This window comes from Nicotiana tabacum, chromosome 4, assembly GCF_000715075.1.
Source record: "Nicotiana tabacum cultivar K326 chromosome 4, ASM71507v2, whole genome shotgun sequence".
Classification (NCBI taxonomy): Eukaryota; Viridiplantae; Streptophyta; class Magnoliopsida; order Solanales; family Solanaceae; genus Nicotiana; species Nicotiana tabacum.
In genome coordinates this window covers 125,870,006-125,886,567 of record NC_134083.1, presented here as the reverse complement: position 1 = coordinate 125,886,567, position 16,562 = coordinate 125,870,006, and the positions used below count along the sequence as shown (strand labels likewise).

General features: G+C 33.4%; 2 protein-coding genes across 7 annotated transcripts; one reads left to right on the top strand and one right to left on the bottom strand.

Moving 5' to 3' along the window:
* Nucleotides 1–5,696: 5,696 nt before the first annotated feature.
* Nucleotides 5,697–10,022, top strand: LOC107826324 (SUN domain-containing protein 4-like). Of its 5 annotated transcripts, none has more exons than XM_016653286.2 (5): nucleotides 5,697–6,079; nucleotides 6,884–7,057; nucleotides 7,296–8,578; nucleotides 8,705–8,790; nucleotides 9,679–10,022. In XM_016653286.2, the coding sequence occupies exons 2-5, from the start codon at nucleotides 6,895–6,897 to the stop codon at nucleotides 9,905–9,907; spliced, it is 1,761 nt and encodes a 586-aa protein (XP_016508772.1). In that variant the 5' UTR covers nucleotides 5,697–6,079; nucleotides 6,884–6,894; the 3' UTR covers nucleotides 9,908–10,022. The 5 variants fall into 5 exon arrangements, with proteins under 5 accessions (XP_016508772.1, XP_016508771.1, XP_016508770.1 ...); XM_016653285.2 differs by having other exon boundaries at nucleotides 6,879–7,057; XM_016653284.2 differs by having other exon boundaries at nucleotides 5,737–6,079; nucleotides 6,829–7,057.
* An 828-nt stretch (nucleotides 10,023–10,850) lies between these two features.
* LOC107826326 (putative CCR4-associated factor 1 homolog 7) lies at nucleotides 10,851–14,599 on the bottom strand. Of its 2 annotated transcripts, none has more exons than XM_016653287.2 (3): nucleotides 14,398–14,599; nucleotides 12,765–12,862; nucleotides 10,851–11,917 (listed from the first exon to the last, which is right to left on the bottom strand). In XM_016653287.2, the coding sequence occupies exon 3, from the start codon at nucleotides 11,867–11,869 to the stop codon at nucleotides 11,045–11,047; it is 825 nt and encodes a 274-aa protein (XP_016508773.1). In that variant the 5' UTR covers nucleotides 11,870–11,917; nucleotides 12,765–12,862; nucleotides 14,398–14,599; the 3' UTR covers nucleotides 10,851–11,044. The 2 variants fall into 2 exon arrangements, with proteins under 2 accessions (XP_016508773.1, XP_075108504.1); XM_075252403.1 differs by having other exon boundaries at nucleotides 13,404–14,477.
* Nucleotides 14,600–16,562: the final 1,963 nt, after the last annotated feature.

Genomic DNA, 16,562 nt, shown 5'->3' with positions numbered 1-16,562 from the left:
TTATCCGTTAATCCTTACTATTATCTATTTAAGGAATGCTTGAAATATTTTGAGAGCCTTCGTATACGATTTTACTATTATTTACCCACCAGAGCAGTTTGAGGAAAGATCGTTTTTAAGTATAGAAGATGTAGTTTTCTCTTAGCATCGATGGAGCCCTAAATGAATTTTTTTTTCTTTAGCTAGTAAACAAGTGTTGGCACAATCTGGTCGCCCTTGCTTAATTTGGCTCAGATCTTGATTCTGTAATTGGATTTAATTATAAATTTTCATGTGGCAGACACATATCTACACAAACCAAGCAATAGTTCAAGCCACACACTCCCACAATTCATTTTCTCTTCACAAAATTCAATTCAACCCCCCTCCCCCAACCCCCCCAGTTGACATGAATATTCAAAGGAAAATATCCAAATTCATGAAATTATATTGGTAATAGTGGTAATATATTACATGATATGATTTGGTGTGCTATTCAATGTCAATTTAGCTGAAGTAGCATGGCCATCAATATTTAAAAAAATTCCATGCTAGTCTATGTTCCAACTTCCAACAACTCTCATTTTTTAATAACACAATCACTATTCACTCATCTTCACTAATTTGAGATTCGGATATTCGTAGACAAGCTCTTGACTCATGACTGGGTTTAGAATAGCGAAGATTACGAGTCCGTTTGGATTGACTTGAAAAAATTGACTTTTCAGCATAAATAGCTTTTAAGCTAAAAAGTAATAAGTTGGGTTGTTCGGCTTATTATTTTTTGTTTGTTTTAAGCGATTTTAATTTATTTTAATTATTTTTTAACTTTGTCAAACACTGAAAAAGTTAAAAAGAACTTAAAAACTTATCTTACGAACTTAAAAAACAATCCAAACACTACGTTGACAAAGTTGCTTATTGCAATATTGCTCTTGGCGCAATTCCTCTCGTGCTGTGAGCACGTGGCGTAAATTATGCCTACGAATGTAACTGATTTTTTTCCTTTGCAAATTATGCCTACGTTGTAAAAAGCACTTCCATTTGCTATACAACAACTTTCTAAGAAAGAAAATTCTAGCACAACATTTATTTTCAATGATTGTTTAACAATGTGAAGCGACTATTTAATATTTGGTGACATTATTTTGACCGTGTTTTTAGAGATACCAATTCACATCAAAAATAATTTTTTCGACAGATTCAACCTTATTTATCAGTTTTAATTTGCAAATGCTCATTGCCTTAACTTACCCTTGAAAAAGTGTGTCAAAAGGTAAATAGAACTGATACAACTACGTGTTAGAATGTAATATAAAGGCATTTGAACAATATTGGAGTTGAAACTGAAAACTTGAGTATTTGAAGTACAAATTAATAAACTTCTTTGTGGTGGAAAACATACGATCATAAATATGCTTCGAGTTTTTTTATCAATATTGTCTCTTATCTTTGAGGGTAGGTCTATTTTGGTCTCTCAAATATAACTCTGGGCATATTTAGTCCCTTAAGTATGCTAAAGTGGAGCACATTTAGTCTCACTGACACAATATGTTCAAAAACTAACGGTGTTACCCAACTCTGATTCATGAAGCAAATCTTCTGCTCTGAATCAAAATGTTTCCTCCATTTATTGGATAACGCAAATTATCACTTTAATTTCTCATTTTTAGATAATATCTTCTAAAATTTTGACCTTGAAAATATCCCATTTTGTGCCAGTTTTTAATGAGAAAATGACATTGTATAGCCTCTGTAAAAATAATAGCAGAAAAATATATATATAATTTGTATTTTTTTTTGTATATATATACATTTAAAAATTTCGGTTGATTTTTCCAAAAAGAAAAGTTAAAATTTGAAAAAGCTAGAGTTGACAGGATCACTTCTAGGCATATTATTGAAGCAAACGAATAACCAGGTTGTATTATCACTTTTAACCCGTGCCATAAACTATTTGTATTTGGTAGCGTAAAAAGTATATAAAATTTGTATAATTTTTGTGTGTGTGTGTGTGTGTGTGTGTGTGTGTGTATATATATATATATATATATATATATATATATATATATATATATATATATATTTTTCGACTATTATTTTTATAGCGGCTATATATTGTCATTTTCTCATTGAAAACTGGCACAAAAAGGAATATTTTCAAGGTCAAAATTTTAGAAGATATTATTTAAAAATAAGAAATTAAAATGATAATTTGCATTATCCAATAAAAAGAGAGTAAACGTTTTGTTCCGGAGCAAAAAATTTACTTCATGAATCAGAGTTGGGTAACACCGTTAGTTTTTGAACACATTATGTAAGTAAGACTAAATGTGCTCCACTTTATTATACTCAAAGGACTAAAAATACTCATGACTACATTTAATGGATCAAAATAGACTTACCCTCAAATATAAGGTACGGCAAAAAACTCAATATGCTTCTCTATTGTAGTAGGAACGTGAACAACGGAAAGACAACGGAGATTTGATGACACGTAATGACAGGCTATGACCAATCCTTGAATGACACGTGGCAATAGGAAAATTATCATTTCTCATGGAGTAATAACATTTGAACACCAATAACATCCCGACAATCCAAAGGGTACTTACCCTCATAGTTTGACTTTCAGTGTCAGAGATCCTCAACCAAAGTTTACCCTTTACTAAGCTCTAACAATCTTTGTACTGTAAACAGAATACTTGAATTTAACATTTTTTGAGTGGAAATATATATTTACTTAAACTATAACTTTAAACTAATATTTTGATATTATTTAAAATGCAAATATTGAAATTCAAATGATTATGATTATTGGCTAATATTGAAATAGTATTTATGCTCAGCCGATTATGAATGATGAATCGTGACTAAGCAGATTTAGAAAATAGTATTCATTTGTCTCAAGGAACCTTACAAAAATGTTCCAAATAAGTCTTAACTTACCAACCTCTAGCCATTAGTCATACACTTAAAAAAACTAACCAAACACATATAAAAATTAAAAAACTAAATAAATAAGGTTCTTTCTCTCAAAGAACCACATGCAAAAATCACCTTACATATTTTTAAGAATAATCAACAACATTAGGTGCAAGACGGAAAGGAAATTTTATGAATAAGGTAGCAAATAAAGTGATGAAATACAAAAAAAAAAAAAAAAAAAAAAAACTAAGCAAAAAAAGGAACTTTTTCAATGGGTATAGTTGAAATTCATTGAAAACATATAGATAAGTCAATATACAAAATTTGAGGAAGATTGGAGGTGATTTGGATTGGTTTTATATCAAAATTCGTAATTAAATCGAATTCAAAAAATTCTTCTGTGACACATGTATTAAACATGTATCACGCAACAGGTATACATGGATATACATGTGATACACAATTGATACAAATATGATTACATATGTGATATACAATTGATACATAGTGTGATACACATATCAGTTTTTTTCATGTTCAGTTTTTACTTCGAATTTTCAATTCAAACCACCTCAAAACTTTACCAAATCATCCCAAAACTGATATTCAATCTTCTTAAGATGTACTCAATCTATTCTAATAACACTCACTCAAAAGAAAGTAAAAATTTGATATTTTTTTGCTACAAATGGCTAATTGGCTAATATTAGTAATATTTGGCTAATATTAATAATATATTATGAATTGGCCAATTTTTGTAATGAGTTACTTATAAATGAATATAGCTTGTAGTTTTCCTTTGTCTTAACTCAAGTGATACAATTTCATTATTAATCTGTCACAAAAAAAAAAAAATCTTATGATGACATAATATTCGTTTCGCACGAACTTGAATTAAAACTACATTCTTCTATTGGGAGATGGAAAATAGTAAACATATAAAACTCTCGCTATCGCTCCTTTAAAAGAATAATTTTGAAATTTTGCATATATTTAACTTAAATATCAAAAAAAAAAAAAAAGGTTAATACTCTTTTTAAAATTTATGTCTAGTCAAAAACTTTCGTATATGAAAATCAATAAATTAACGGAAAAGGGCCAAAAATATCCCTAACGTATTGAAAATGGTTCAAAAATATCCTTCGTTAACTTTTTGGTCCGCAAATGCCCCTAATGTTTGTTTTTGGGCTCAAACTTACCTCTATATCTAACAGAAGGGTCAACAATACCCCTAACGTATTGAAAATGGTTCAAAAATACCCTTCATTAACCTTTTAGTCCGCAATGCCCCTAACGTTTATTTTTGGACTCAAATTTACCCATATATCTAGCAGAACTAACCTGGCCAATTTTTTGACTTTAACTTCGTCATTTGGTATTTTCTTAATCCGCCACATGTATTATTTGTATTAAATAAAACCTACATGTATCTTTTAAAATATCCGACGACCTTGACCCGCTCTTATATATTTGGACGGTCGGCTAAAAATAATTACATTCGCTAGTTAAATATATATAAAAAATATACATTTATTATATATAAAAATATTTATATTATATATTAATATTTTAATATATATTTTAAATGATATTATTTTTAGGAGAAATTATACGGTGTAGTTTTTCCTATTAATTATGATCTATTACTCAATTTATTAAGCAAATCAGACAATGGAACGACAGTTTTTCCTAATATTTTAGCTCTATCGTTATATATTAAAACACTATTAGTTCCCATTGAAAAGATCATGTGAAGTCCATTAATATGCTAAGCAGCTGGATATGTATATAATTAAAGGCTTTAAATAATTTCTTTCCATATGTTTCTTTGCTTCTCCTTTAGAATCATATAAATAGAACATTATCATTTTTATGTTTGCAAATTAAAATTTATATTTGTTAAACTTGTTAAGATTTGCAAAATTTGAAGGGAAAACTACACCGTATAATTTCTCCTAAAAATAATATCATGTAAAATATATATTAAAATATTAATGTATAATATACATATTTTTATATATAATCAATGTATATTTTTTATATATTTAACTAGCAAATGTAATTATTTTTAGCAGACCGTCTAAATATATAGGAGCGAGTCAGGGTCGTTGGGTATTTTAAAAGATACAGTTGGGTTTATTTAATACAAATAATACACGTGGCGGATTAAGAAAATGTCACATGGCGAAGTTAAAGTTAAAAAATTGATCAGGTTAGTTCTGTTAGATATAGGGGTAAGTTTGAGCCAAAAAACAAACGTTGGGGGCATTTGCGGACCAAAAGGTTAACGAGGGTATGTCTGAGCCATTTTCAATACGTTAGGGGTATTGTTGGCCCCTTCTATTAGATATAGGGATAAGTTTAAATCAAAAAATAAATATTATAAATAATTACGGACCAAAAAATTAACGAAAGATATTTTTAAGTCATTTCAAATTCGAAATGACCATTTTTGGCCCTTTTCCGATAAATTAATAGTCGTATCTGGTGATTTACGGAAAGTGAGCAGTGGCAGTGGGCAGACAGCAGAAAGGGGGAGGCCACGTCCCACGTAGTGTACTCTGAATGGAAAACTCGTTTTGTGCGCCGATTACGTTTTTCCTGGCTGATTCCAGCTCATCAGATCTACAACTGGCCCTTTTTCTACGGTCCAAGCTGGCATTTACACGTCACTTACTCTTTTAAATCTTCAATCATTGGACGGTTATTGTCAAAATTTACACATCCTGTTACCCTAAACTTTCTCCACTCACTCCTTTTCATTTGCAATTGCAATCGTTTCCTCCTTCAATCTGTATATGTACAGTAGTAAAAGAACCCAGAAAATTCAGGGTGGATATGTAAATATTTATTCACAGTGATGGTAAAAGAAAAATTATCAATAGTCATATAGTTTTGATAGTATAAAATAAATCATCTTTTCTTCTTCAAATTCCTAGTCTTGAGAGAGAGAGAGGAGAGACTTTTTCAAAAAAAGGAATAGTGGATTGTAAGAGAAAGCCGTTAGATTGGAATTATCTGAGACTGAATATATAAAAACGAAAACAAGAGTTGAAACGGCAAAGACAAAAGCAGGAAAAAAAAAAGATCCGTTTTGATCTTTTTGATTGGAATTCAGCAATTTTGAGGATCTTTTTTTCTTGGATTTTGAAGATCCTTCAGTTGATATCAGGTGATCCTGTTTACTTGTTGCCTTATTTATCTTGCTTTCTTGTTTTCTTTGTACTGAATTATGTGCCATTTTCATAGTTTAATTTGAATATACTGTTCAACAATTTGAGTCTTTCCTATCTGGTAATTTCTTTGATCTTTTTTTTTTCTATTCTGGGATTTCTGTCTGATGATCTGGTCACTGAGCAAATTTGGATCTTTCCTTAATTTTCTTCTTCAAATACGTGTTAAGGGGAAATTTCCATTTTTTGGGTACGTTTTGGTTTTATTTGGAATATCAGATGAGTAGTAAATTCCGTATTCTTATTCGTCTTGTATATATTTAGAATTGGCTTCAATTCCAATAATATGCATATATATGTAAAAGCTTTAGCCGGAAGCAAAACTTTTCATTTCCCTTTTTTTTTGTTATTAGTAGCTGTGGTGAGATTGATGAAGAGTAAAGGACCATCAAATGCTTTATTTGGTATAGTGTTGAGTCATGTTCTTGCTTTATTTTTCCACTTGTTAATTGTTATGCACTCTATATGCTTGACTTCTTAGAAATTGATAGTTTATGAGCACATGACTGGACTAGTTGATTGGTATGATCAATTTGCAATGCTAATCTTTGCCCAATTTTTTTGGCACCTAATCTGAGTCAAATTATGTATCATTGAGTTACCTCGAGATCGTTATGATTTTCTCTTGTGACTGAATTCAGCATTTTGAAAGATGATAAGTATAAAAGTCTTATTTCTTCTGGTATAGGCCTTTTTCACTAGCTTGTCTTGCGATTGTTAATCATTGAGTCATAGCAGATCAGATTGATGTGCAATGCAGAGATCACGTAGGGCTCTTCTGCAAAGAAGAAGAGCTTTGGAGAAGACAACTTGCGGGAGGAACCGTGTTTATAAAGTTTCTCTTTCTGCAGTTGCTGTTCTGTGGGCACTTGTTTTCCTTTTGAACTTGTGGATCGGTCATGGTGATGTTAATGAAGGTTAGTTCCATCAACTGCTTTTAAGTTTGATATTAAGTCCGCAGGTTCCACTTTGTTGGAAAGGGGTGATTAAGATGCATACAAATTGTGCAAATATGTGCATAATCGACTAATTTATTAGCATCTTTGTTTAGTTAATTTAGAAGTTGAAATTTGTTTTTCATTACATGACATTACTATTTCTCGAAAGTAAAAGCTATATTGTTTGCCTTTAACATGTTATATTTGTTTGATTTAGATGGAGCTGGAGATTTTCCAGTACCTGTAGGATCATGGGATGAAGATAAACCTCAATATGGTAGCGGCACTTGTGCTGCTTTGCCCGAGACTGAAACTTCATCACAGGAAATCAGTTCTGAAGACTCAGCAAAGATTTTATGTACAGAGGCAGGGAAAAATCAAGTTAACGGAGAAACACCGGATGTTGTGCAAAACAGCAACCCCGTTCCTGCGAATCAACAGCAGGCTAGTGAGGGAAAACCAGAGTCAACTCCAAGTTCAGAAAAGGATGCTTCAAAATCCGACAGATTTGCTCGTGCCGTGCCTCCAGGTCTTGATGAATTCAAAAACAAGGCATTTAACGCAAAAAATCAGGGCAAAAGTGGCCAGGCGGGAGGGATAATACATAGGTTAGAGCCTGGAGGATCAGAGTATAATTATGCTTCTGCTTCAAAAGGAGCCAAAGTCCTGGCTTACAACAAGGAAGCAAAAGGTGCTTCCAACATCTTGAGCAGAGATAAGGACAAGTACCTTCGTAATCCTTGCTCAGCTGAGGAGAAGTTTGTCGTCATCGAACTGTCAGAAGAAACCCTCGTGGATACAGTCGAGGTTGCAAATTTTGAACATCACTCGTCTAACCTAAAAGGTTTTGAGCTCCTTGGCAGTCCCATTTATCCAACAGACACATGGATCAAAGTTGGAAATTTTACCGCTGGAAATATAAGGCATGCTCAAAGGTTTCTTCTTCCAGAGCCAAAATGGGTAAGATATCTTAAATTGAATCTTCTAAGCCATTATGGTTCAGAGTTCTACTGTACACTGAGCATTTTGGAGGTGTACGGAGTTGATGCTGTTGAAAAGATGCTTGAGGATCTTATCTTTGATCAAGATAAGTTGTTTGTACCCGAACGAACTAATAGTGACGAGAAATCTGTGCCCACTCAACATGTTTCTAATCAAGGTGAATTCGTTCAAGATATTGATGATGAAATAGAAAAGGATCTAGCTGTTGGAAAATCTGATGTTAAAAGGGGTGTAATGACAACTGATGTGCCTGACCAAGTGGAAGAAGTCCGTCATCAACAGGTAAATAGGATGCCCGGCGACAGTCTGAAGATACTGATGAAAAAAGTACGGTCTCTGGATATCAATCTGTCAGTTTTGGAACGATATCTGGAAGAGTTAAATTCTAGATATGGCAAGATTTTCAAAGACTTCGATTCTGAAATGGGAGAAAAAGATGCACTTCTTCAAAATATCAGATCAGACATAAGGGGTTTATCTGAAAGCAAGGATTCCTTAGTATGTGAATTTCTTCCTCTTAGCTTTGCTCTCTTTTTTCTCTAGATTCTTGTCTATGGCACAAGCTTTTGATAATTTTATGCCAATGTTACTGATCAAAATATTCAATCATAATGCTTCTCTCAGGGTAAAGAAGTTGCGGACCTAGTATCATGGAAATCCCTTGTTTCCACGCAGCTGGAAGATATTATCAGAGGAAATGCTATTCTCAGGTATATTTTTCTCCTAATAATGGAATCAGTGTGTTCTAAATAGGCCATGTTATAACTTATAAGGTCTCTATTTGACCTGATCCTGTTCTTTCTCTTCCTTTAAGATATGACGTCTTATGTTATCTTTCAGGAAATGTTTTAGTTTGAATTGTAGGATAGTAGGCAGATTATAGTGACATGACCTAGGAATCATCCCTCTTATAATAGAGAAGCAACAAATACTGGAATTTCATTTTTGTGAAGTAGAGCTTTGCTCTACAATAATGAAGTAGGAAACCATTTGAACGAACGAAAGTTAGTGCAGAAATCATGTTTTATGTCCGGTAAATGTAGTTTTCAAAAGAACTTTCCCCGCCACTTGATACTTATGCCTCACCACAAGAAGAGGAGTTTGAAAAGGAAGCATTGTACTATAAGATACCTAAGCTCCCATCTACATTGAATTGATCTGGAAATTATGTATTTGAAATTTTGAACACGGAAATATTAGTTCATGCATTAACTAGAGGATTTGAAATGAACTAATCCATATATGCATACAGCATCAATGTTGCGAGGAAGCATCAATAATGTATTGTTACAATTTTAGCATAGTAACGTTGATGTCTATTTGTTTTTCCTTTTTGTCCCCAGACGTAACGTAACGGTGTGAATTTGCTTGCATTACTTTCCTTGTTTTGCCGAATGACACAGTATAATTTCCCCTGGATTTCATGTTTAACACCGAATTATAGATGGCTAGAAGTAAATATTTTGAACTGCTGGCCAATTTCTCATAATAATGATTCATAAGTAAAGCAAATTTGTTTTACTTTTGCTCGATATTTTGTAGGGGTCCTCATTATTTCTGCCTTGTGTTGCTATTCTAACATTTGCATCAAAATGCAGGAAGGAGGTGGAAAAGGTTCAGAGGAATCAGGTACACATGGAGAACAAAGGAATTGTTATTTTTCTTATATGTTCATTTTTTGGATTATTGGCTCTTGTCAGGCTTCTCGTAGATACAGTTTTGAGTAATTATAGGTCAGAAAATTCCAGGAAATTTTGTTCAGAGAGTTACTCCTGGTATTTCCTACTTTTGAGTTGTACCATTACAATTATCATCCTATCCTTGTAATTTCCAATTATCATCTTATCCTTGTAATTTATGTAATATAGCAATGTCAACACATACATACAACTTCATGATTTGACTTTGGAAATAAACCTAATACTATAAATGATGTCAAAAACCGTCTACCTATTTGTGAAAAAGCTGTAGGGAGTATCCCTAAAGTTAGTATATTTTTTTCCTGCCCCGATGAACATTGAGCATACCTGAAACGCCCAGGTATATTGAAAAGGCAAATAAATGTGTAATACAAAAAAAAACAAAAAACAGTAGATACATATGCTTGTGGATAGAGTTACTCGATATATCTGATGAATACATGTGTTGATGGACAGAGTTACTCGATACACGTGTTGTTGGTAGATAGCACGGATATTCAGTAGAATAATTAAGATGCACGCAAGTTGACCCGAAGACTACCATTATAAAAGAAAATTGGCCCCTGATAAACTATATAAACTGGAACTGAAGCCATATCGTGTCATTTAGGAAGAGATACATATACATGAACTGGACTTGAAAAAGTTCTCTAGCATTATGCACAGGTAATGATAAATAAATAAAGATTTTATTTAGCTAGTGAACATGTAGTAAGTCAATATCTCGACACATCATGAGGTTTTCTTTTAAGATTATTCAAGTACTTATAAGGTAATTTATTTTAAGTAAATTGCCAATTTTAATGCTTGAGGTTATTATTCATTTATCTCCTCCGTACGCGCACCCAATTCCCCAACAAGGCGTCAGCAGCTTCCCTTGGTATAAAAAAGCATGAAGCAAGGGCAACTAAATTCTAATTGTCACGAAAGAGATAAAGGTATAGGCAAATTGGCAACTAAATTCTAATTGTTATATCCCTTCTTCTTGTCGAGGGAATCCTTTTCTTTTCTGCATCCTTTAGATAAAGCTGCAACACAATTGGAAATGGCCAAAGAACGAAACAGAAACCTTTGTTTAGCTTAAATGCTCAAAGCTGAATAAACAATGGATTAGAAACTGAGTACCCTCAGTGAAAGTCCAAACTGTCTTACAAATACTTTATCACAATTAATTTCTTACAGACACATGATACATAACCTACCCAGCTCGACATACACTGAACCCCTTCTCTATTTTATTTTCCAGTAAGTACACAAAGTCAGTCTATTTATTATCAGATCCATACTCAACACCGAGACCATACAGGACCCCAGCATACTTCTCAGTAGCGCCATTAAAGAAGTTATCTTTTAACTTCTTGAAGGCACACGAGGTTAGTAAGCTATCTGACCCTGCCTGATGACAAATACCGATTCTCTCGAGTTCCAACAGTTCCGCCAGCTTGTTCAAGCCACCATGAAGGCTATTACAGAACTTCATCAGGTGTTTGATATCATAAACCAGTGGAAAGTACACGTTAAGCAAATCAAAGAACCCTGCTTGTGTTTCCGGCAAAGTCCTACATGTTAATAGCTTGAGCAAGTATCCAAAATCATACCCACTGTGAAATGTCACCCAATGGACCCCATCATTCAAAACAATTCCAGAAGACATCAAGAGCTCACCAAACCGTTTTGCATCAATTCCCATTTCATTGTTCTTCTTGAAATCAATCCCAGATTGCATCAGCAATTCAATTGAATCATTTGCAAATATATCTGCACTTGTGTCAAATTCACGGAAGTTGAATTGCCAAATGCAATAACGCTCGCTCCCACAAATAGGTAAGTTTCCATTTTCGTCGGAAAATGTGAGACCCAACTGAATCAACTTCAACATATCAACATTATCCTTCAAGGTCTGATAGTTATACTCATTGATATGCTTGAAATTGCCAACAGGGCGAAGCACCACCCCAGGGAACTCAGTGTCCATGGCAATGTAAGGATAGGCATCCACAATTTCACGGATCAAAGCAAATTCCTCCTCAAGATTATCGCTCCATACCTCTCTAATTTGGATAGAATCACTTTTCGGTAACGCAGACATGTTTGTAGCAAAAAGAGTTGAATCTGGCGATGTTTTGAATAAGCAGGTCTGCAATTTGAAGGAAAACGAAGTATAATCAGACTAAGCATTCTAAAGAGCCTGATGATGAAATCAATGTGAAGCCTCTTCGCAGAACAAGAATGACATAGCAACCAGAAGGCATAGTTACATTTTCTTATTCGATTATAGTCTTGATCTGTCTTATAAACCTCTGAGATTGGAAACAGAGAAGGCAAGTTTTATAAATACAAAACAAACTTATACAAGTTTTACTCATCACTTGTGCTATGTCTAATGCATACAGTTTTTTCTGTTAGAATAGAAATTCCTACCACATTTGTAGTTCTTACATCATCTATAACGAGACAAGCTCTACCCACTTCCACATTTCTCCAGAATATTTCTAGTGGAGGCACTCCTGATTTTTTTTGTAAAAGGAAGTTATGTCATCCAGAAAGCTTTGGGTAGAGTTCTTATGCATGAGAGCAGTGAGCAAAGGGAAGTACAAGCAATACACCGAGCCTCACAAATGTAGGCACAAACTCATATGCAAGTGCTGATCACTTGTAAATGATTCTTAGCAGAACTATTTTAGTAACCCAACCATTCAAGGAGCAGTTGCTTCTTTAAAAATATAAGAGAAAAAATTATGCGCATGGTTTGTTAAAGCCAAGTCGCAAGTCATTAAAATGCAAGAAACTAGTTCCTCTAAAAGATAGTTCTAGCTTCAGATTGTGACTGCAAATTGTTCAAAGAAGCCAGAGCAAGGATCCCATTTCTCTCTTTCTTTACAACATCATTTGATAAAACGTCGATTAACTACATATAGAAAAGGAAACAGAAATTCCTTTTTTTAAATAAAAATGAAACACCAATTCTAAAACATAGAACTTACATATTAAGAAGGCCTGGGTACAATCTTCATCACATGGTTGACTCCAAAGCTACAACTACAAGAATATCAGTACAGCTAACACGGCACGACAGACTATCCTGCATACACAATCATAGAACATTACAAGTTAAACAACTAAGGTCAGAATCTGAAAATCAAACAGTAGAATAGGTCATCAAGCAAGGGCCTTAAGCACAGCAAATTCGTCTTGTATGAAGAGACAGTACAACACATTAACACAATTTAAGCAGAAGTTAAAAGAAGAAAGGAATGTGCTTTCGTTCTACGTAATCTATAACTTTCAGTCTGTAGGTTTTACTCAATCTTGCTTTTCATCAACCATAACATGCTGGTAAAATGAACTGAACGTCAATGGAAATAAATTTAATTGATTAAAGCAGCTTTAAGCACACTCAAGCTGTCAAGAAGAGATGGAATCTGTGGATAGTATAAACTTTACAAATACAAAGTATAGAACATTTTCATATAAAATCGACATGCACAAAAGCATAAACCTTGTTCGTTGAGAGTCATATTTTGAGGTTTCAAACCACAGTAAAGTAGGGTGAAATTTGAGTAATCATACTTTTCAAGTTCAAAAATAAGCAAGTAAATGCCAACACAAAGGAACTCAATTACCAGCACAACAACGTTTCTTTTTCAATCCTCTGCTCCTCCACCCCCTTTCCATTTTCCATTTTTCAACGAAAAGAGCTCAAAACATGGAAATGAAATTAAAAGTAAAAACTATAATAGACCGTTTCCTCTCCTTTTCCCAACTACAATAGACAAAGCTCTACGATTGCGACCAAAAACAACTAGCATAATCCCAATTAACCTTTAAAAGAAGCACTCCTCTTAGGGGACCCATTTTACATATTATACACTTCCTATTTGAGGTCGCATAATTCTTGATCAGACTATAATAATTTCAAACATTTCTTTAAAAAATATTCACGACTTCGTGATTTAAAGAATTGTTGTTCAAACTTTTACCAAAGATTGAATGCTTTGACCCTTGTACTCCTAATCACCGTTTTGGGACAAAGGGACTAGAAGGTAAAATGAAGCAAGTAAAAACTCATAGTAAAGCAAAAGGTTAAATTTTTGTTTATGACCAAAAATTTAGTTACTTCAAAATTTTTTTTAAAAAAATTGATAGTACCCAGGAAATTGATACGTAAAATGAAACAAGATAAAAACTCATATCATAAATAAAAAATTCAATTTTTATTTATGACCCAGAAAATGAAAGAGGAAATTGATCGTTCCAAAGCTATTAGCTTAAAACCTTTTTCCAAAAAAATTAAATAAATTAACCAGCCAAATTGGGGCAACTGGATCTACATAGCAGCAAACATACAGTTCGATTCAGGTGAAAAAGCTTAACTTTCAGCTAGATCGAACATCATAACTTCAACTTCACTCAAAAATTGAAGCCACTTTGTTACAACTTAGATGCATAATCACTTCAAAATATAGATAAAACATCATTCGTCAAATCCTACTTTCGATTCATACATACATAAAACAAAAACCCTAAATAATTTTTTTTCCAAAAAAAAAAAAAAAAAAAGGAAGTGAAGTTGAGGTATAAAATGGATAGATCAAGAGTTTAAAATAGAAAATAAACCTGATCTGAGAAGAGTGAAGCTAAGTCAAAATCAAAGAGCTCATCAAAGATGAAGAAGAAAAAGCAGAGGCCCTTATGTGAGAAAAGTGTGATGTGTAGTGATGGTGTTTTCTTCTTCTTTTTTGCTTTTTCTTTTTTTGGCTTTTTCTTTTTATTTATATTTATTTGAAGTCTGCTTCTGACGAGTGGGCATGTTGTGTTTGGTTTACGGTTTTTAATTTTATTCTATAAAAGCGCGTTAGATAATTGTCAGCTATTCATTATTAGGAGGACGTGGTCGGAACGGGACCCTATGGGCTAATTCAATTATTACTAACAATTGAATTGGGTTTACTATATTAGTATGGGCTTGTTCTACTGATGAAGCCCATCTATCTGCATTCTCATTGCCCAATAGTAATTTCTTAGCATAAAAATCGTAGGATGAAGTATGTAAATAATAATGTATAGCCGCTTTCAAAATAATAGCAAAATATATATATATATTCTGTATGTTATATATAAAAATTATATAAATTTTATATATTTTTTTAGCTACCAAATATAAAGTTTTATGGTGTGCCTTACGTTGTGTGAGGCCTTTTTTATCGTAAAAATTGCACGGGCGCCCTATTTGGTCGCCCCCATTTAACCTATACCCACTTTTTAAATAACTTCATGCCTCTTTCTCCTCCTCCTCCTCCTCCTCCTCCTCCTTCTTCTTCGGGTGACATTATTCTTTCCTCTAGATGATATTTATTGTTCTTCACATAAAGCGAAGCTCTTGGATTCAGGAAACTTGGTTTAATTGATGATTTGTCAGGTAAGCCACTATGGCAAAGTTTTGATGAATCCATTGATACCTTCCTTCCTGGTATGAGGATGGACGACGGGAAGTTCAAGTTGACTGCTTGGAATATTACCCAAAAGGACCCAAGCACTGAAGTGCATCCTATAGGAGCTGAAGTTGAACAAATACTAAACAAACTCCAGCTCCTAAAATGCTGAAGTTCAGCAGATACTAAACAAACTTCAGCTCCTAGAATGCTGAAGTTCAACAATTACAAAACAAAAATTTCAGCCAAAATTGTTGAAGTTCAACAATTATTGAACTGAAGTGCATCCTCTAAGAGCTGAAATTCAACAAATACTAAACAAATTTCAGCTCCTAAAATGCTGAAGTTCAGCAGATACTAAACAAACTTTAGCTCCTAGAATGCTGAAGTTCAGCAATTACAAAACAAAAACTTCAGCCAAAATTGCTGAAGTTCAGCAATTATTGAACTGAAGTCATCCTCTAGGAACTGAAGTTCAGCAAATACTAAACAAATTTCAACTCTCAAAATGCTGAAATTCAGCAGATACTAAACAAATTTCAGCTCCTAGAATGCTGAAGTTCAGCAATTACAAAACAAAAACTTCAGCCAAAATTGCTCAAGTTCGGCAATTATTGAACTGAAGTTTTCCATTGTACTATGAACTGAAGTTTGCGTGATTGCCTTTGCAAGTCAGGCCAAACTTCAGGCAAAAATATCTGAAAATTTACTTTGATAAGGCTACACTTCAGGCAAAACATTCTAAAGTTCAAACTTCAGACATAATTTTTTGCTATTTCAGGCCCGTATGCCTGAAGTTACCCGAAAAGTGAGTACGCTTGTAATTATTTTTGCAAAGCGGGTATAGGTAAAAATATGACCCAAAAACTGGGTATAGATGCAAATCCCCCCACTTAGCCCTCACGGTCGTTTGGTTGGAAAACAAGTTATTCCATGATTAATTATTTCGGGATTAGTAATCATATGATTAGTTATCTCACCCTCCCATAGGGATAAAAAAATACCACAATCCAGGACAACTAATTCCGGAATTATTTATACCACTATTTTATCTCAACCAAACATGGGATAAACTCATCTCAAATTTAATCCTCGGATTAATTATCCCTTATCCCTCGTATCAAACGAGCCTTCAAAGTATTGAATTTTTGTTCCCGTGTGCCCCATTAGTTGAACTTTGAATTTAATAAGTATTCCTCTTCGTTTGTCCCATGGACAACACTTTTAACTTTTGACCATGAAATTCTGCTCACGGGGCAAGTGGGGTTCAAAAGTTAATGACCACCAAAAAAAGTATCTTGCAATTTTTTTCAGCCCGATTTTTAAAAAATAATCAGTATTTGAAAATTA